This window comes from Microchirus variegatus, assembly GCF_963457635.1.
Source record: "Microchirus variegatus genome assembly, chromosome: 2".
Taxonomy (NCBI): domain Eukaryota; kingdom Metazoa; phylum Chordata; class Actinopteri; order Pleuronectiformes; family Soleidae; genus Microchirus; species Microchirus variegatus.
In genome coordinates this window covers 23,757,068-23,777,133 of record NC_139803.1, presented here as the reverse complement: position 1 = coordinate 23,777,133, position 20,066 = coordinate 23,757,068, and the positions used below count along the sequence as shown (strand labels likewise).

At 41.5% G+C, this 20,066-nt stretch overlaps 2 protein-coding genes across 4 annotated transcripts; one reads left to right on the top strand and one right to left on the bottom strand.

Moving 5' to 3' along the window:
• Window positions 1–10,842: 10,842 nt before the first annotated feature.
• Window positions 10,843–11,257, top strand: sst5 (somatostatin 5; the record flags this gene model as incomplete). Its single annotated transcript, XM_083905764.1, has 2 exons — window positions 10,843–10,965; window positions 11,063–11,257. The coding sequence occupies 2 exons, from the start codon at window positions 10,843–10,845 to the stop codon at window positions 11,255–11,257; spliced, it is 318 nt and encodes a 105-aa protein (XP_083761890.1).
• Window positions 11,258–11,525: 268 nt separating this feature from the next.
• On the bottom strand, window positions 11,526–20,066 carry trip6 (thyroid hormone receptor interactor 6). 3 transcript variants are annotated; one of them, XM_083885920.1, is made up of 11 exons: window positions 20,018–20,066; window positions 19,470–19,516; window positions 16,566–16,782; window positions 15,551–15,654; window positions 15,330–15,443; window positions 14,648–15,241; window positions 14,294–14,390; window positions 14,032–14,201; window positions 13,754–13,932; window positions 13,548–13,668; window positions 11,526–13,218 (listed from the first exon to the last, which is right to left on the bottom strand). In XM_083885920.1, exons 3-11 carry the CDS (start codon window positions 16,771–16,773, stop codon window positions 13,087–13,089), a joined length of 1,719 nt encoding a protein of 572 aa, XP_083742046.1. In that variant the 5' UTR covers window positions 16,774–16,782; window positions 19,470–19,516; window positions 20,018–20,066; the 3' UTR covers window positions 11,526–13,086. The 3 variants fall into 3 exon arrangements, with proteins under 3 accessions (XP_083742046.1, XP_083742048.1, XP_083742047.1); XM_083885922.1 differs by having other exon boundaries at window positions 14,294–14,387; XM_083885921.1 differs by lacking the exon at window positions 20,018–20,066 and having other exon boundaries at window positions 19,470–19,770.

Here is a 20,066-nt window from a genome sequence, read left to right as displayed (position 1 = left end):
GAGTGGGAATGTAAAGAGAGCCCTGGTGTCATCGGCTTCTTTGGGTCCACAGTATTTATCCGCCAGGTTGCTTCTGGCAGGGATCCCGCCACTTGGGATGGACGAAGACAAGTCAGCCACAACAGTCATCCTACCGTCAGTCGAACACACTGCAGAGAGTTGCATTTGAAAAACGCATCATTCAAACACCAGAGACCCCTCCCACTGCAAGAAAAACTGGATCATGCTTACTGATGAACTCTGTAGGAGTGAAATGACAAGTCTTGATGGTTGATCTCTGGACTTCTGATGTTTCATGATCCCTTACAAGGATCTCAAAAGTGCCAAGGAATCCCTTCAAAGAAATGTCCTGCAAAACAAGCATGGTCATGTTCAGCACAACAGGCACAGTGCAGTACATGAGTTAAGCAATTTCATCATTCTACCTTGTATTCATATCCATGAGTGTAGAATGGTACACTGAGCAACAAACTTTGGCTGTCATTGCTCATGCTGTAGTTGTGATGGGCTACCAGGTCTGGTGTCAGCCGGTCTGGACCGATACCAACGTACCACAGGTAGTCATAAGGCCGATGGTCCAGTTTGAAGCTGATGCCAAACTCTGAGCAGACGGCCTCAAACTCTGGAGGAGCTGTAGATACAGTACAATTAATCTCTGTTCAATGTTGCAGACAGTCAAATTTGAGTTGTGACTTACAGGCATCGGTTAGTGTCATGACTGACGTCTGGTGGTAGTAAGGTTTATTATCAGGCAGAACCGTCAGTGTGTAGTTGACGTCCAGCACATGCTTTATAGCTGCATCTTCTTTGGAGAACTAGGAAACCAGAGATATATTTACTGACCTCATGTGGTCTAAAGCATCTCAACACTACAGTCATGGACCAATAAAGATTTTTTTACCTGCTGTATGACAACAGGGTCATCAAAGGGCACCGTCAGAGTGTAGCCATGGGTGTTGTTGGGGTGAACAACTTTAGCGATGGTGCAGCTGCTCGCATTTGTAAACGGAGTTGTAAATGTGTGTCCATTCAACTCGATGGCAGTCAGCTCAACATCCTCAGGGACATCTCCCAGGTAGACGGTGAACACATGTTCATCATGAACGGTTCCTGAAATCAAGAGCCAATCAGATTATGTTTGCATAAACATAAGCAGGGGTTTACAGGAAACTTACGGTTCTCAGTAAAAACAGGACGTGGAAGCAGAGGAGTGGCAAGTGTCCTGTGAAAGCGTATCCTGGTGTCAACGTGATCCTCACCCACCGAGATTTGCTCCAGATAAAGTTCAAAGATGTAGTACTCGTACAGGTCACCAATCACGAGGCTCTGAAACATACTAGCATTAATTTCTAGTCTGAAGGAACACCATGAATAATTTAGCTTACTTCCATACCTTCCGGTGTCCTCCTTCAGCATTATAAGGGATGCTGATCTCGACTGTAGCGTTGTGGTTCTCAATAACGTAGCCTCGCTCCTCTGCCACTGGCTGCTCCACAAGTTCACCATTGACACCAACGTTGACCTGTGTGTCATGCATTTCTGACACCAATGGGTGCAGCAGCTCAGGGGTTTTCCATACCATGTATCCACTGTCGTAAACTTCTTCATCTGTTTTTAAAACAGAAGTGTGACTTGTTAAACTTGTTAGCAAATATTGACTCGAAAAGATTCCATTACTTACACACAGAGCAGGCAGCTACAAGGTCGACCAAGAGGACAACCCAGCTTTGTCTGGAGAACACAATTGCATGGACCACCTCTACAGGAACACCATTCACCTGGAGAGGGATTCATCTCAAATCCTGAACTAAATTCTTGCACAAACACAACTGCATTGATTTACCTCCTTGCTAAATGAGTCAGGTTGTCCATACGGTGTACGAAATACAAGCCTTCCCCCTGTCAGGTCAAACACGTAGCCCTGCTTACGAGCTTCAGAAAGGTTCATGGGAATCAACTGCTCCCCTCTCTGAAACCTCACCTGCCAGTCTGAGGCAGATGCAGTATATTCCTGGGAAGGAGAAAGATTGTATAAAATAAAAAGCCTACCTGTTCAAGCTATACACAGCTGACAATTTCAACAATCAGTGGTACTAATGTTAAAAAAAAAAATACAGGTTTTAGAGAAGCCTTCATGTCTTCTTCCATTGTTGCAGATGGACATGTGACTTCACTCCTCACAGATGCCTGGAGCAGAAACCACAGTTAAACATCACCTGAAACTGATTTTAGAATTTCATCATAGAGATGAAACAGAGCTTACTTCCATGTAGTTGACTTCACATGTTATCTCTCTGGGAGACCATGGCAGAGAGAGTGAACAGGTCTTGCTCACAGTATAGGTCACCACCTCTCCATCACGTACTAAAAGCAGGTTGAAGTTGAAAGTGAAAAAGTCATCCTAAGAGACAGAGAAAGTGCAAGAAGGCCAGTCACCAACAGCTGTGTCCCACTGCTTTGTATTTTCACAGAAATGTGGATATGCAATTTGTAGGTACTTTGTTGTCAGTGTGGCAGCCAAAGTAAGAGGCTCTGAGTTCCACATGGCCTTGTAGAGGGAGAACACGGACAGTGTAGCCGCACTCGGCTGCATACTGCTCTGTGATGGGATACACGCCTGTTCCATCTGAAAGAAATCCACATTAACATGAAGCTGAATGTCCCAGCACTAGTCAAATAATGAACTCCATTTTCACACCACATTGATCGATTTGATGCTCAAACTCCTGGGACTCACCAACAGCCTCAAAGCGAGGTTCCTCTCCAGTGAAGGAGAGATCTATAGCTATCATGAAATGGCGATCATGACACTCCATACGATGAACTCCTGTATGATCAAACAAATTGTCAGAATGGGTTCAATTTTATTATGGGTCATAAAGCTAAATTTAAAATCTTACCTTCAGGAATGCGATCACATTTTGTACATGACCACACAGAGAGCAGCAAAGCCAATCTGTAAAAACAGAAACAAGTATAAGACACAGAGAACATGGAGACAAACTCCTTGTAAACAAATCTTACACCTTACCCAAAGCAAAACCCAAGAGCCATAATCACTCGTGTGTTGGCAGTGTCTACAGTTAGCACAACTGCTAACAAACTACACTTGCTGACCAACACAAGAAAAAGTGAACCTATTTGCCTGAGAGATCCTGGTCACACCAGTACCACCTGTTAATGCTGGTGTCTCCTTTACCAGCTTTTATAGGTCAGTTCATGCAGCGACCAATCAGAGGCGCTCAGGAGACACAGCCACATGTGCAGCTCATTATCAATCAATTATTTTCAGATGATGGGGTTGGAGCTCTTTTCACTTCCAGTTCATGTGGACACGTGTTAGAAAAAACAGGACCTGTCCTGACCAGTGGCCATTTTGACATGTTTTTGGAGGAAAAACGTATCACAACACTGCTTTAACCTCCACATGTAAATGGAATTCAATCCTTTCATTAACACTGGGTCATCAACACTATTTGTGCAAGCAAAGCATCAGTAAACACGTGTCAAGAGTGGATAAGGATACTCTTTAATGTACATTTGAACAAAATGAAAATACAAAAATATTTTTTGTCAATAAATGTCTCTTTTTCTTTTTTTTAGAACAAAGACCTTATAGGGATTAAAATAAAAATAAAACTGTGTTCATTTATTTAATTTACAGGCCCAGTATACAGAAACAATCATGCAGAGGATGAGCAGCAGCAGGATAAAGACATGAATCCATTTAATCCGCACTGAAACGATCAGTCATCATTTTCATCTGAAAGTGCTATACAAATAAATGTATTGCCATTATTATGTTGACATAACTGATATGTAATTCCAGTTAAATCCTTGCAGTTCATTTAAATATAAAGTAGAGTGTTATTGTATTTTTGTAAAACATTCAGCACATGATATGAATGATTTTATGTTATCAAACATTTGTTGTTCCTATATCATTTCCACCTCCATTTTCTCTGATCAAAATGATCTTAATGATGAATAATAAATCAGTTTAACGCTCAAAGATACATACCTGTGTTTGTCATGTCCCTGTATGTGTGTTTCACTGGCATCATGGGTGAAAGGTCCAGTGATGAATACTGGATACAGGATACTGGATTGTAAGAGTACTGCTATCGTTTGCAGGGTAGCGACACTGGATTGTTAGTCTAAAACAGAGAGGACATTCAGAAGATTAGTTTGGGATTTCGAAAGACACACTGAGTTCCGTGTTGTTTTCTCACTTGTACGGAGAATCCCGATGTATAACTGGATCATCCAAGGGAAGAAAATCTTGGTTGTAGCTGATTTGGTTCTCATAAACCAAGACATTTCCCTCGGTCTAAAAAAAACAACAAAAAACATGACGAGATCACAGATGCTGGAAAATGAATTTTCTGTTTTTATTTTTGAAAAAATTTAGTCAAACTCACAGAGACAATTGTCCCACAAGAGTCCAGGCTGAAGCTGAACAGAGCTCTGGCACTGTCCATCTCCATGGGAACACAGTTGGGGTCCAAAAGAGTGGTTCGGTTGGGGTGAGTGGGTGGAATGGTGTGGGTGGTGTCAACCACTGCCACTATTCTCCCTTCTGGCAAACATACTGTGAGAGGCACAGTGTGAGTGTGAAGGCAATGATCATCTACAACATAAACCTGATTGGTGAATATAATAACAAGCACAGTTGTTGATTGATTGACAGTTTTATGATTTCACGTTGTACCTAATAGTTCTCTGACAGGAAAAGTGCAGTTATGGACAAGACTGTCCTGCACTTTCAGAGACTCAGTGTCCACAACGAACACTTTCACTCCAGCCACAAGACCCGACAATGACAACTCCTACAGTGGGAAAAAAGATAACAAGCCTATTAAGGAACAAATGCATCACAGAATACTTGTTTTCGTTACATATCTGAAAGCTCATTTAAATAATAATAAAGAAAAAATTATTAGAAGGTCCAGTGTGTAAGAATTAGTGACATCTAATGATTAGATGGCAGAGTGCAACTCCTCTCTGTACCATGCACATCAGAGAACTACAGTGGCCTTCACATACAAAACATACAGTATACAAACATACTTTTGAGGTATCCTTCAGTATCTCCTATTTCTGCCAATACACACGGCACCTTAAAAAATCTTGCCTTTTAACAATTCAGAAACTGAATAATAACTCTGGAGTTTAAAACAATGATAAAGGGTACAGGAAGACAGATTCACCTCATAATTTAACCCAGGGCTGTACATCGGAATCTCCACAGTTAAGTATTCCTCTTCTGCTTCAACCATGAACCCACCAATCTCCACCAGGTACCAGCTTAGCTTGCGAGCCCCGAGAAAGAGCTCCCACTGCAGCTCATCCTGGGCCTTGTGGTACAGCAGCACCAGCAGACTGTTCTCTGTGCATTTCCCCTCCAGTCTGGGGGAACCTGAACCTGGAGAATCAATGAAATAGGAGGGTGAATCAGACATTTCAATATTTAGTTAAAGAGATAACTACACTTAAACAAATGGGGAAACTCTGCTAGCAAATTAGGACTACACACTTGTCTGGCTCCACCAACCAGTGTATGACACAGTGACCTTGACCACTAACATTATTCAGCTGATCCTTGAATCTGCTGAAGTTAAAGAAATTCCCTAAAGGTGGTCTGGGATACTGCATTAATAGGGCATAAGGACAGACGAGGTGAAAACATATATAAAAAGTGATCAATAAATTTAAACTTAACAGTAGTGAGTACTCATACAGTAGTGAGTACACATACATTCAAATGAAATACACCCATATTATTAGTGTGGTGATGATTAATAACAGATAAAATTGAACATACAACTTACCTGTGTACTCAACACTATGCTCAATGGTGGCTTGATGGTAAAACACTTCTCTATTGGGTAAGATGTTAAGAGTAAAGATGAAAGTGAAGCTGTACGTCTTATAGCCACCACCTATATACTGGGATTAGACAGCAGATTGTTTCAATGTTTGAATCTGGCATGAAAAAACCCCCGAAACAAATAATGTTTAATGTTTGTGACTCTCACCTCAGGGATTATTTTTGGGTGCGACAACAGGAAACTGAGATGGAAGAAGAAGCTCCCGTTAATGTGGTAGAACCTGGACACCACTAAATCCACGTCTGTCTGCGTTTGTTGACTTTGGGTCCAAGTTAAAAGGTCACCACCACTGTCTACTGTCACCGTCTGGAGGACAACATCAGGAGCAAATGGGCCAAACGTCACAGAAAATGTTCCCTCTGTTGCAACTCTGTCTGTAAAGGACGACAAATACATAATGGTGGTATCTTCAACACACTATTCTTTATTTTTTTGTGGGTAATTTTCTATGACATGATAAATCGGCACAAACTGTAATTTTTTAATTATTGTGTTTTACAAATAATCTTACCTCTGGTCAATACAGGCATTCGAGGGATGAGAGGAGTCCTAAGGAGCCTGAGGGAGCGATGCTGTGACAGAGGCCAGTGCTCATCCTCCCACTGACTCATAAAGAATAGATCCACAGAGAAAGACTGGCTGTACTGTCCTCTCACAACACCACTCTGAAAATAAAACACCACAGCAGTCATACTAACTAGAAAACTACAGATCTGCAGATATGGACTCTGCATCGTATGAAATATACTGTGTGTCTCCGGATGATATACCTTAATGTGTCCACCAGGGGCTCCTGTAGGAATCCTGACTTCTACTTGCCTCTGCTGCAGGTTGATCTTGTATTGTTTCTCTTTCATGTCAGATTTACTCAGAGCTTCACCGCTAATTCCGACCCTTACACCTCTGCCCTTGAACTGCCCATGAACGAGAGGAGACGGAATTAATGGGACAGTCCACAGCAATTCAGACCCATCTGCTGTCACCTCATCTGTGGAGCGAGAGAGAGGAAAAGAAGTGTATAATATTCATTCATTGAACAATAAAGGGATGATCCACCCCAGGTATGAGCTATTACCTTCCTGAAGAAGACACAGATATTAACCTTTAGCTCAAAAGTAATTTCACCATATGATATCTTATAAGAACATTTTATTAATAAGCCTAAATAAAATTAAACTGTACTAACCCAGGGTGCAAGCAACAGTGGCATCAACAGCAATGAAATTGTACAGGATAATTGCACTGACAATCTCCAAATCCACTCCACTGTCCTGAAAAAAACAGAAACATTAATACGCTGCAGAAAAAAACAAAAACAACAAAATAAAAATGAAAACATGTCCCCATGTACCTTCACAATGTATGAGAGAGCAGAGGAATAGGGACAGCGGAGGATTAAATGTGAGCCACGTATTGAGATGTGGTAGCTAAGAGCAGCCGCCTCTGTCAGAGACATCACCATGGCTCCTTCTGGTGGCTGTTCCGCTCTGTGGAACATCACAGCTATTTCTGCCTAAAGAAAGAGGCATTGTTCTCAACTTAATTGACATTATCTAAGATGTCCAGCAGTGAGACACCAGTTAAAAACATCCCACTTCACAGTCATGCACCTGATACAGACAGACGACAAGATATTGTCTCATCTTACAAATTCAGTACCATGATTAAGACAAGACGATAAAGAGTAAATGACTCGACTTTTGCCAGTACTTACCGTTTTATTATTTTTGGATTTTATAGTCAAGGTAGGTAGCTTGATGGACACCTAAAGACACACATTTTGACAACTTTGCACATGTGAAGTTTAACACATTACACAATTTCCATTTTTAAACACCAGGAAAAACAGTACTCACAGGTAACTCTGATTTGTTCCAACTCTATATGTTTTGGGATAACATCCATTTTCTAACATGACATGCAAAGGGGGAGGAAGAGAGCGAAGACTGGAGGAGTCCTCTTTTTGTTGTGTACTGCAGTCTCACCATTACATGTCACTAATTCTTAGACACTGGGCTTTTACTTCACCTCCATATAGTTTTCTTCACAGACGAATTCTCTGGTACTCCACTGGCCTTGGAGAGAGCAGTGGAGCTGGAAGGGAAACAGTTCTGCCTTCCCATCTGCCTGGAGGTTCACAAACCAGACACCCAGGTGGTATTCAGTGCCCATCTGGAGAATTACACATTGAGTTTCAGGAGAAGAGAACAATCATGCAAAAGACAAAATGTCATGCCAACTGTACCTGAGTGTGGACATGGCAGGCCTGGAAAGAGGCACGAAACACAAGGTCTCCAACATCATTGATTAGGACGGTATAACCACAGAGTGCAGTCTGTTCATCAGAGAGGATGTGGTATCCATACTGGTCTATAGAAAACGGAAAATTAACAATCAGTTGGAACCATTATCAACAACAACACAACAAACATGTGCAGGGTGACAACGAGGACGCATACCTTCAAAGTCAAAACGGATCATTGAGGTGAAGAAGCTGGATTTGACAGAGAGCCAAAAGTGACGCTCCAGGCATTTGGTTTGAAAAGTTCCTGAAAATATTAATAAAGGCATTTCTAATCTCAACTGTTTCCAAACCAACTGCATAATGTGAAATGTCTATTAAAATGAGACTTGACATACAGTATTTTTCCTTTTTCAATGTCACACATTTCTGTTGTCCACATTAATGAAAGTAAACTTTCATTTAATAAAAACAAAACAAAAAAACAATAATAAAAAAGTACCAATAAAGAAACATTTTTGGTATTACATCTATGAAGACTTTCTCTACTGCAGTGATAAACAGTAAAGTTCTGAAGAATGTGTGGAATTAACACAATTCATTCCAAATCATTAGAGTAAAATTATTAATCGAATTTTTATGATAAACATTTTACAGTGAGCAATTGCAGATATCAATATTTCCCTTCATCTCCCTTTTGTGTGTTTGAATTTTGCATATTTTGCATCTATTGCTGTTTTTAAAATTGTAAAATGCATTTGTTAAAAGACCTACACAAATAAAATATAGTAATATTACTATTATAACTGGTGTTGTTACCTGTGGGCACTGGACGGGTCCTGACACAGAAAGTTAAGACAAGGAGAGACACCACTCTGAAGAAAACGCATATATTCATTAGTCTTTCGCAGACTACACTTTATACACACTTTTACGTTTGAATTTAAAACTTACCCGCACAAAGTATGAAGAACCATTACTTTAAAATTACAATTTTATTGAGAAAATGTATTTAACGTCTTATTTACTTTGGAAATGACGCCATTTTGACTCACCTGTTAAGCTTATTAGCACGAACATCCGGTTTCTCTTCCTCCTGTTGAGAATCAGTTAAGAAGAAAGAAAAAAGGCAAGCCGCACATCATTGACGTTATCAGTAACCAGAAAGAGAGTGAGCAAAAATAACAACTGATTAATTTTGTTAGGGATAATCATGTAAAATGTTGCGTCTGGCTTCCAATAAATAAATAAAGAGGTCAGGTACTTCGGTTCTGCAGTGACACCTAGTGGTCGGGGTGTATTTTGTCTCGACATAAACAAATTAATAAAGGTGTAGTACTCCGTTTCCCAAACGTTTCAATTGAGGACTCATGCTATAGCCTTTTATTAATCCAAACACATAGTGTTATTGAATGCTTTCCTTTTATTTTCCTCATTGTTTTACAAATCATTATATAAATTATTCTCTTTTTTTGTATTGCGTATGTGGGTCAAATGTGGTTTGACCATGGCTGCCTGTCAACTTGATTTACTGTAAATGTAAAATAGTAGAAAAAATAAGTTAAATATAGAATGACGTACGGAAATAAACCACAGCATAGAGGATCCCATGGAGTGATGCGTAGAGAAAATGAGGAATTTTCCTCTATAATTAACCATAGATTAATATATTTAATGACACCTGACCAAGTGTTGACAGCGTTTTATATCATGCAGCCTACGTGTACAGTATGTAGGCGTTCTGGTCATCACAGCTGGAGGCCTCTGCTCCTGCTGGGACACCTGCAGTCACAACATCCTCCACTACAAGTCATGTCATGATTAAAGCAAGAGTAATTGGAGTGAGCGTCCTGCGGAGAGGAAATAATAAAACTCATCGGCAGAAAAGGTCAATATCTATTTAAAGGAGGAGAACCTGAAAGTGATATTAGTGAAGAGGAAGAGCCTCATGAGCAGCAGTAATCATTTAATGATGCATTAAGAGTTGTGGAGGAATTGAAAAACAGGTAAAGCAGATCAGATCCTGTACAAACAAACACACTGGTAAAAAACAACAACAAATGAATACTTAAAAGTTGACTTGTTATCTGGGCCTTTCCTGTGACCTTCTACCTTTTAGAAAGTTAAAACATGAAATTTGATGTGTGCAGTTTGATATGTTGATGTTAATCTTCCTCGCTTATTGTCTTAACCTGCTCAAAGTGACAGCACGGTGGAGGAGCTGGGCTGGTTAACACCGTCCAGGCGGCCTCATTAACATTTGAGTCACATTGTGTCACAAGTAACACAACAGAGAACGCGGGAAGTCGTGCTGTGCAAGACGACAACTAAGATAACCACAGCTGACAGAAGTAAGCTACGCAAAGGTTCACTTTTACTATCACTTCGCCCTCAAAGTTGCACCAAAGACAGGAGGTTTGGCTGGAACACATAAGCAGTTGATTCCAATGATGACCTTTTCGTGTCCAATCACAGCTACGTTAATCACCGTCCTCCACAGACCTCGACGTCTCCTCTCCTCCTCCACCAATCACAACCTTCTTTTGGCTTGAGAAAGAGGGTTTTAAGGATGAAGAGACCTATTTATCAGCTCCACACTGATGACACTGCATCAGTGACAACATTCAGCTCTTGCATCACCTTCCCTCTGACTGAGCAGGATCAGGGACTATTACAGGGCAAAAGTTCTGCTTTTGTCTGGAGTTGGAGATGCTTCATCCTCAGGCACAGGTACTCGTGGCAGCTTTGTTTTCCTCCGTGCTGCTGGTGCAGGTCAGCAGCGCTCCACACAGAGACGTAAAGACAGAAACGGAAAACCTCGCAGATGAAAAGGTAAATTTTCGCTTAGGTGAAGAAAGAATGATTCTTTTTTTTAAGGATGAAAACATTTTACTTGATGGTTCTTTTACTTTGTCACATCCTCCTTTAGGATCTCACTCACTTGCTGCCATTGAAATTTTTGCCCGAGCTGATGTCAGGAAGAGCAGACCAGATGTTTCCTGAGCTGCAGGAGGACGAGATGGGAGTCGGGGAGAAAGTGATGCGGCGACACCTTCCCCTCTCTCAGAGGGAGCGCAAAGCAGGCTGTCGCAACTTCTTCTGGAAGACGTTCACCTCCTGTTAATATAAGACAAGAGCTGGCAAGGCTTGGTGACTGCTGCGGTCAGGGATGTGCGTTTTAAGATTGGCAGGGATGTACACAATGTTTTAAATAAATAATGTCAGATTTAATAGAGGCTTCTTCATTTTTGTTGCGTCTAAAAAACATATTTCAGAGATTTTATATCGACAATCCAAGATATTTTAACGACATTTCTCTCAACCTGACGTAAGTGAAATTAAAAATGTTTATAAAAAAAGAGGCAAAGACAACGGTGGTTAACTTGCTGACATTTTAATATTAATAATCAATATGTTGCTACAAATTGCATTAGGAGAAAACTCACCATTGGGTTCACACAAGGATGTAACTTGTCTACTAGGAAGTCCTGTTAAATCAGCACAACATGGGCCTCCTCCTCCACGACCTCCTCCTTCTTCTCAGTGTGAATTCATCAGCAAACTGAAGTCTGGTGCAGTACCGAGGGTTTTTGATTTACAAGCTCCAGTTCACAGCATTTTTTTTAAGACAGAACACACAATCAGGGTTTTTACACGAATGAGATGGCATGACGCAGGATTTTCAAAATGACACGTGACTAAGCAGTATTTACATGGTGAGATAAATTAACAAGAGATGACATACCGTTGTGGCATGGTCAAGGTTTTGTCACAACAAAAATAAACAGAATTCACAAAAAAACACACTTTCAAGAGGGATCGATCGTTAAGAAAGTGACATTCTTGAGGTAAGGCTTTCGTTAGCCCTTTAAGTTACGCATGTACAAAACGAGGACGGAGAAACGCAATCCGACACGTATCATCACAGATACTGGAGCTCTGTCTCACTACGTGAAAACTTGGCTCACACGAGTGCAGAGATGAACAAAAATTAACTGCAAATGTCAAAACTTGGAGGGGGGGCATTATTACTTTGAAAACCACCTTCATTCTGTCATATGCAAAATAAAAAAGTGTCAAAAAACTATTTTTGAAGTAAATGAATCTACACAACGTTGTTTTATATTGACTACGACTTCAGTTTCATATCCCCCCCCCCACACACACAGTAACTTCACACCCTGTTTTCCTGACGACAGAAAAGAGCGTTTGACTTCATTCACCATCATCTTCAATGTAACAGTCAAGTATCGATCAAGCAACATCTATTAAACAAAACCATAGTGGGAGTGTGTAACTTAAGACATTAAAAAAAAGAAGAAGTTATAAACGCTTTATCATATAAACATGGTTTGATTGTTGAGAAATGTTCGAGCATGTTGTGCTAGCATTCGGTAAAAGTTAAAGAGAAGTAAAAAAAAAAAAAAGGAAAACCCTGTTTTGTTTTGGGATGTAACACATTCCTTACGTCTACATATGTACAGTCACAGTTGTTTTGTGTATTTTAAATACTTGCTTTGAGGTTGGTTTGCACTTTGACGTGTTTTTAAAAAAGTCAAGAGTTTACTCAACTTAAAGCATAAACCTGTGACGTCAGTCTGTACTTAATCAGGTGAGCAGTACCGGTTTGAATAAACGATATTAGGTGGAGCCCAAGCTGCCTGCAGGTCAGGCCTCAGTTACACTAACACTGAACTGAATGGGAGAAGCAGGGAGATTGTGTACCATGCAAAAAAATGTGATGTGGATAGAAAAGTAACGGTAAACAGAAAATGTTCCACTGTAAATAAAATTACAGCAGGAGACCAGCAGAGGGAGCTGGAGAAGTGTTTGTTGACTCAGAGCAACCACAGCAAAAAAAAAAAGAAAGAAAAGAGAGTAATGTACTTAATGGAACAAAGCAGGGGTGTGTTCCGTCTGCGTGAGAAGTGGGAGCGGATGAAGGAGAGTTTGTTAGCAGTCGGTGGAGATTTTGGCCGACAGGTCCTGGATGCGCCGAGCGCTGCAGCTCTTACACAAGATGTGGCCGTCCAGCGGGTAACAGCCTCGACCCTCTCCTTCAGACGACAGCAGGAGACCGCATTCCTGATGAACACAGACATGGCAGTCACTTCATCTGAACACTGTCACATGGACTCCTACTGTAAATATTTGTAGGTTTAGGCAGCTAATACATCCAGTAAAGCTTCTTCACTGTAGAGAATATGGTAATATATGGTGATTTAATCCCACGTTTTCCAGGCAGATCCAGAACTTTGCAGGAATTAGTATGTCCTGCAAGTGGAAGGTGAGTGTAAAACTGCAACTATAACCCATGTATTTCTCACCACTTTCACTTTCTTTACATGAAATCAACAGGTCCTAATGTTTAGAGTAGTTTTGCAGTAGTGTTCTTGCATTTGACTTGAACTCACCTCACAGACGTAACAGTTGACATGAAAACTGCGGTCTAGCGCCACTATCCTGACGGTCTCTTCCTGGCCCAGTTCAGGCATGATGGGCTCGCCACACACAGAGCAGCGCGGCGCGTACTTTCTGTCAGGGACAACAAGAGCCAAACTTTTCAGTGAAGTTTATTTATATAAGAAAAATTACGATGTTAAGCATGGTTTGTTTGTACCTATGAAAATCATCTATGCAGTGGATCTGAGAGGTGGCGTCCACGGTGAAGGGCACGCCATCCAAGCAGCAGTTACAAACCACACATGTGAAACAGCGAGGATGGTAGGCCTTTCCCATGGCCCGCAGGATTCGGTCCAGGATTGGCTTGGAGCACTTTGAACAGCGCTCTAATGTGCTCTAAACGCAAATGTGGGGGGGGGGGGGGGAGACGGCATGAATCACAGCAAAAGTGACAGAGAAAGAAAACAATGAAAGAAACACACTTTCTTCACGTACAATGTAACAGCTCTCGCAGTAACTCCTCTTGTCCAGAGCGTAGAACGGTTGCCCTCGGAGACGGGCGTGGCAGGTGATGCATGTGAAACACTCGACGTGAAACACCTGCTCCATAGCAATACAGCCGCTGCCGTCTCCAACCACATTGTCACCACAGCGGGCACAGCGGCCTGGAACAGTTGACACAGTAAAATCAAGTCAAAATGTTTTTTTGTTTTAATAAAAAATTTAAAGTGTATATATTAAAAAGGTGGGACTGTACCAAAATAGTCCTCTGAAGGGGGGTGGTTCATATCATACACCAACTTCTTGGTGAGTCGCTCCAACTCCTCCTCCGGTCTGCTTGTTGCAATCCCCTGCTGGAAAAGAGACGATGCCTCATGAACTGATGAAGGTCTAACACTAAAACAAAAGAATAGTTATCTGTATCCACTAAATTTATGAACTAATAAATTTTTTTGGTTTCTCTATACAACAAAACATTTATTTAAACTGAATACTTTTGGTTTGTGGACCAAACAAGTAATCAATTCATTGAGAAATTATGTTTATCAATTATAAAAATAAGTGTTAGTTGCAGCTCTCATCACTTTGAGATGCAGATGTGTGCCCCTACCTTGCTGGACTGATAAGCAGAACTCTGCACGGCTCCTGCCACAGGCTGATTATTTTCCATTCCCCTCTTATTCACCGGAACATGGCTGACTCTTCCCGCAGATCCTGAGCTGCTGCTGCTGCTTTTGTAGCCCGCCTCGGGGTGCAGATCCTGACCTTGTGAAGCAGGGTGTTGGGGGTACCAGCCCTGGGGACTTGCCTGAGTCTGAGGTTGGGGGCGCGACGCGTGTTGGCGAGGAGGAGGCGGCGTGTAGGCCTGTTCAGCCTGCCTCCCTGTCTGCGAGTAGGTGACGGGCTGCGCCGTCTTGACCTGGACGCTGAACCTGGGACCAGTCGGAGTTGAGGCAGTGGTGTAGGAGGCCGGAACGGGCTGAGGGTAGGGTTTGGGTGTTGAGGAGTAGTAATCCTGCTGGTGGGAGTTGGAGTACTGAGACGCCTGGTGCTCGCTGGGGTACGGCGGAGCTGGGTGGTATTGGCTCTGGGAGTGAGGAGGGTAACCCATGGAAGGCCGACCCTGAGGAGGAGCTGCACTCTGGTGTGAAGGATTGTAGTGATCCCCTGAGAGGTACTTGTTGTAAGGCACGTTGTCGTACAGCTGCAGAGAAAAGGATTAACCAGAACATTTAATTATTACAGTGATTACTTTTTTTCCTAGTTTTTTTTTCTTTAGAGTTTTGTCCTACTTGTGTGCTGGAGTCCTGCGGGTGGCTGTCGAGATCAGCGAGCATGCTGGTGAGGGAGTCGATGTCGGCATCGATTTTAGAGTGATAGCTCACTGGCTTTTCAGGTCCTCGGTGCTAACATCAGAACAAGCGTTAAAAGAAATATTAGGACAGAGAAAATGCACTTCTTCACACACTTCTACTTCTATAGCTGAAAGGTCCAAATTAAAGAATGTGCCAACCATTCGCTCGTAGCTCTCCATGTGAGGGCTCCAGTGCCGATCTTCCTTCGGACCATGGGGAGGTGGGTAATAGTGATCGCTTGACGGATGATGAATGGGTCCACCTGTTGATTCAGGAGCAAACATTACAAATATGAGTTAAAGAACAATCTTAGACAGTGACTCCTAAGCAGGAATCAAAGAAGAAAGGAAAGACATAATCCCAAACGTATGTCATGCCTTTATGTATATTAAAGGCATTAAAGGCACTAAAGTGAAGAATCAGTTTGTGTGTCCACCTCAGGTCCACTAGGGGGCGAAACATCCCCTTCCTATTTCTTGGTATTAGGCAGTTTCTGGTGTAACATGCAGCTAGTTGTTAGAATGTCAAGTGCCATTCACAGCCTTCCTACCATCCATTTCCTTAAAAAAATATTTAAGTTGAAAGAGCATAAAACCAGTCTCCTCTTCTGCCCAACATATGAACTCAGCCTGAATGTTGCCATGTTTTTGCCGCTGTTGTCTTATTCTTCTGTGTACAGGATTGTACATGTATTTTTAGAGTCAAAAATGACTGCTGTGCAAAACACTGTGATGGGAGAGTAAAAAAAAAGGTTCTCATGGGTAAAAAAAAAAGACTGTTACGACTGAATGAAAGCGGCATCGTTCAAAGTTACAGAGTCTTAGTATCAAATTTGCTCTCTGCGTCACAATCTGTCCACAGCTGCTCGGCAAAGAAACATGATGATAACAGGAAAAGGTCATTTCAGACTAAAAGAGAGAAGGTTTTACAGTGCTGTTCTGATGATCTCGATAGTAAATGTAGCCACACATGACGAGGAAGTGTGACACTTTTGTGCTGCTTTGATAACACACATCCAGATCAAAAGCTGGGCAGGTTATTCTCTACTGATAGTGTGATTTGGGGAAGTCTGTCTAACAATAAATAACAGAGTATATTAATTCCATTAGCAGTGTTGTACTTCTTGTACTTGTACATTTTTCTTATACAATCCCATTGGTTCATGATTCTCACCTGTGGGTCCAGTCGCCATGTACCTGTTGGCCATTTCTCCTCCCCCTCCTCCATTCTGGTCATATGCACTATATTTCGGGCGAAAGTCTGACACGCCTTTCTTGTTAGGGGCTCGGTAGATTGCTGACCCGGCAGAGTGGGACATCTGGGGCACGGCTCGCTCTGGGCTGTCCAGAGTCCTCGGTGGAAGCCAGGTGGGACCGGACATGACAGACTTCTGAGGTCGGAAAGAGGAAGGAAAACACTTATGTCCTGTTGTTCTGATAGAAACATTTATTGTGTGAAACACTGCATGCATTTAAAGGGTATATTGTCTCCTAACTCTCAACTTTTCCAATAATTTGCACATACAGTGTTGCTGTAGCTGTAACCAATGGAAACTACAGGATGCTTCAGATTTAGTTTCCTATGGCAACGGGGACACAGATTGAACAATAGGTTTCTAGTTGTGGAGCAGGAAGAGAGCAGCCACTATAAAAGACAAGGGGATTTCCAACAGACTTACACACTGTCCCCTAAAAAAAATCTGTGAATTTCTGAAAACACAAACACACACCACGGACTGACACAAATACACAAACAGGTGCTAAAGTGTGGCTATCCTTTGCCTGTTGTCCTCCACAATGGTTATTGTGTCCGGGTGTTTACACACCAGTATCAATGATTTCCAAACAGAGCGGAGACAAAAACAGGGCAGGAAATGTTGTGTAATGATATGTGTGTGTGTACACGTGAACACCTGGCTCATAACAATATATTATGTATTCTCAGTGGGACATATAAGAACAGCAGAGCACACAGCTGACACTGGAGGCAAAGTGTTGAGTTGTGTTTGAGGGACCTCAGGTGACCAGTGTTACTTCAGGAAACTGTCCTCCTTCACCCAGGTGGTCAATTTTCAGCACCCAGAGAATAAATCTAATGCTTGTAGATGAATCATTTTACACATTTATGTTAGGAACTGATTTTTAAGAGATGCTTTTGTGCACAAACAAATCCCAAACCATAGTGAATCTGTGGTGTCAGTGTAGAAACCGATACCCTCCTCTGACTTATTATGGGGGTTGTGTAGCTGTGTTTTTAAGAGGATTACAAAGATGGATGAGAGAATAATGCAAGCGGCCACACAATAATGCTCTAACACAGGATTTAAGCTTTTCGCTTTGTTGTTGATTATTATTATTTCTATTCATCGGGTTGTGGGAGTTACCACTGAACGACGCAAAAGACTGACCACCACCTCCATTAACCATAATCGACCTGATTTAAACCAGTCTGAGTCCACATGAGCAGACACACTCACATCTAAGGATGACTGGAACAGGAAATTAATCCCAGCAAATTTAATCTCACTTGTTTTATGTTTTATTGTGCAGACCAAGTGTGAGATTTTTAGTGTCACTAAAAAGCAGGGGAATTTGTCATTGTCATTATCATTAGCTCACGACAGTTCCTTTTAGTTGGGTAATGATCTTGATGTCTGTAGCAAAGTAAAACATGTTTGGAATTGTATTACTCACGTAATCACCGAAGATGATGCTATTTACAGACAGTGTTGCGAGCTGTATGCTCAAGGAAAATATTCTTGCACGCTGGTTTAGTAAGTATTCTGATGGTGTGAAGATATTTCTGTTTAAAGTGTGTTACACACCTCCATATGCTGCAAACTTTGGAGAAAAAAGTATCAGAAATCTAGCATGCAGGTAAAGTTCATGCGCCTCCTTGATGAAGCAGTAAGAGAAATAATTCTGGTCCTGCCCAACAACAGTTTCAGCACACAAGGGAGATGGAAAAGTTGGTGAATCAATGAAAAGGTATTTGCAAATATGCTGATTCAGCAAATGAAGAATAACATTTAGGAAACACATGACTAAAAATGTCAGTCCAGCTTCTGCATTTAACTGCACTGGAAAAAAACAGCAGAAGCAGTGGAAGGAGAGGTGGTTACTGTGGACTAAAGAGGAAACCACAATGTTCCTCAACTATGTGCAGAATGCATGTACTGTTACAAATAGATGGAAGCAGCAATGAAACTCTTCCACGATGCACTTTTTGATCTTGCTTGGCACTCAACATCAGGTTCTTATCCTTCTTCTATGGTGACCTGCTTTGTCACATAGTTATTTTTCACAGTGAACTAAATATGAGGATAAAAACACATATTTGAGTTTTCATCAAGGTGGTGAAGGTGCCCACAAACACACAAATCTAAGGATGAAAGGGCCAGGAAGGTCCAGATGTGAGGTTTTTACTGTAGTGTCGCTAAAAAGCAAGGGCATTTGTCATTTTATTAGCTCACTATAGTTATTTTTAGTTGGGTAATGGTTACAGACAGCGCTGCAAGCTGTATGCTCAAGCAAATATCCATGCAGACTGGTTTAGTAAGAGTTCTGACGCTGCAAAGATATTTCTGTTTAAGTGTATTGTACACCTCCATATACTGCAAACTACAAAAAACTACAAGAAATCTAGCAAACAAATGGAGTATAATGATGCAATGATAATTCCACTTAAGATGCATACATTGTGTAGTGGCATTGAACTGTGTGTCTGCATGAGTATATTCAAGTATGTATTATATATATTAGATGCAGTTCAGCTACAGTGGGTGGATTAAACTCACTAGCAAACGCAAAATATGTTGTCTATTCAATCATCCATTGCTATAAATACTCACATTCACATGCTAGCCGCTTTTAATACAACTGTGCTTTTATTTTGAAAGCGAAATGCCATAGCTAGCTGTACTATTTTTAGCTTGGTGGATGCATATGTACTAATATAAGAAATGACCAGAAGAAATCGTGACATAAAGAAAATTACAATTGGAATTACAATATCATATAACAATTGAACGCAAACATCATCGCTAATAAATATTAGCAAACTGTTAGCATCTCTTACCTTTTACAGTAGCTTTGCAGCGGCTTCCCTGTTCACTTCGGTCTCATCTGAAAATCAATAACAACATAAAAACAGATGAAATGCAACACAGACGACGCTTTTATAGACACATTATTGTCGTTTGACTAGTTTTTAACGTTAGTTGAGCGGAGCTAATACTGACGTCTCCTACGAATGAACAGAATAAAGACAATCCAGCAAATCTTGCGCTCTTTATGCGTCACGTCACGATTATGAAAAACACGCCGATTACGCGACTAAGAAAAACCGCAATGGAGTTTAATTCGCAGTCATTGACGTTAATAACGGGCTTGTTGACTTGTTTGTTCGCCCGTTGTGAACTCGAGTCGAGCTCGTGCCTCGTCGCCTCCGGGGGCTAACTTCACACCGCACCGAAGAAAGGGAGCAAACGCTGAAAATGACCGACGACAACCGCCTGTAGTGAGCCAGACAAACACAGTCTGCACACGCTCCGTTTAAAGGAGTCTGGAGGTCAGTGAAAGTTGTCCCGAAATAACTTTCCTTTAGCCTGAGCGCCATGAACCTACTTTGTCACGGACCGTGAGGCCTTCAGCTTCAGCCGCAGCTCCTCACTGC

Excerpts from the sequence above, each read along its gene's own strand:
- trip6 (XM_083885920.1), bottom strand. The coding sequence starts at position 16,773 with ATGTCCGGTCCCACCTGGCTTCCACCGAGGACTCTGGACAGCCCAGAG. Across the intron at positions 15,242-15,329 it reads CGCAGGACTCCAGCACACAA|CTGTACGACAACGTGCCTTA; the intron begins GTAGGACAAAAC and ends TTTTCTCTGCAG. Across the intron at positions 13,933-14,031 it reads ACTGCGAGAGCTGTTACATT|AGCACATTAGAGCGCTGTTC; the intron begins GTACGTGAAGAA and ends ATTTGCGTTTAG.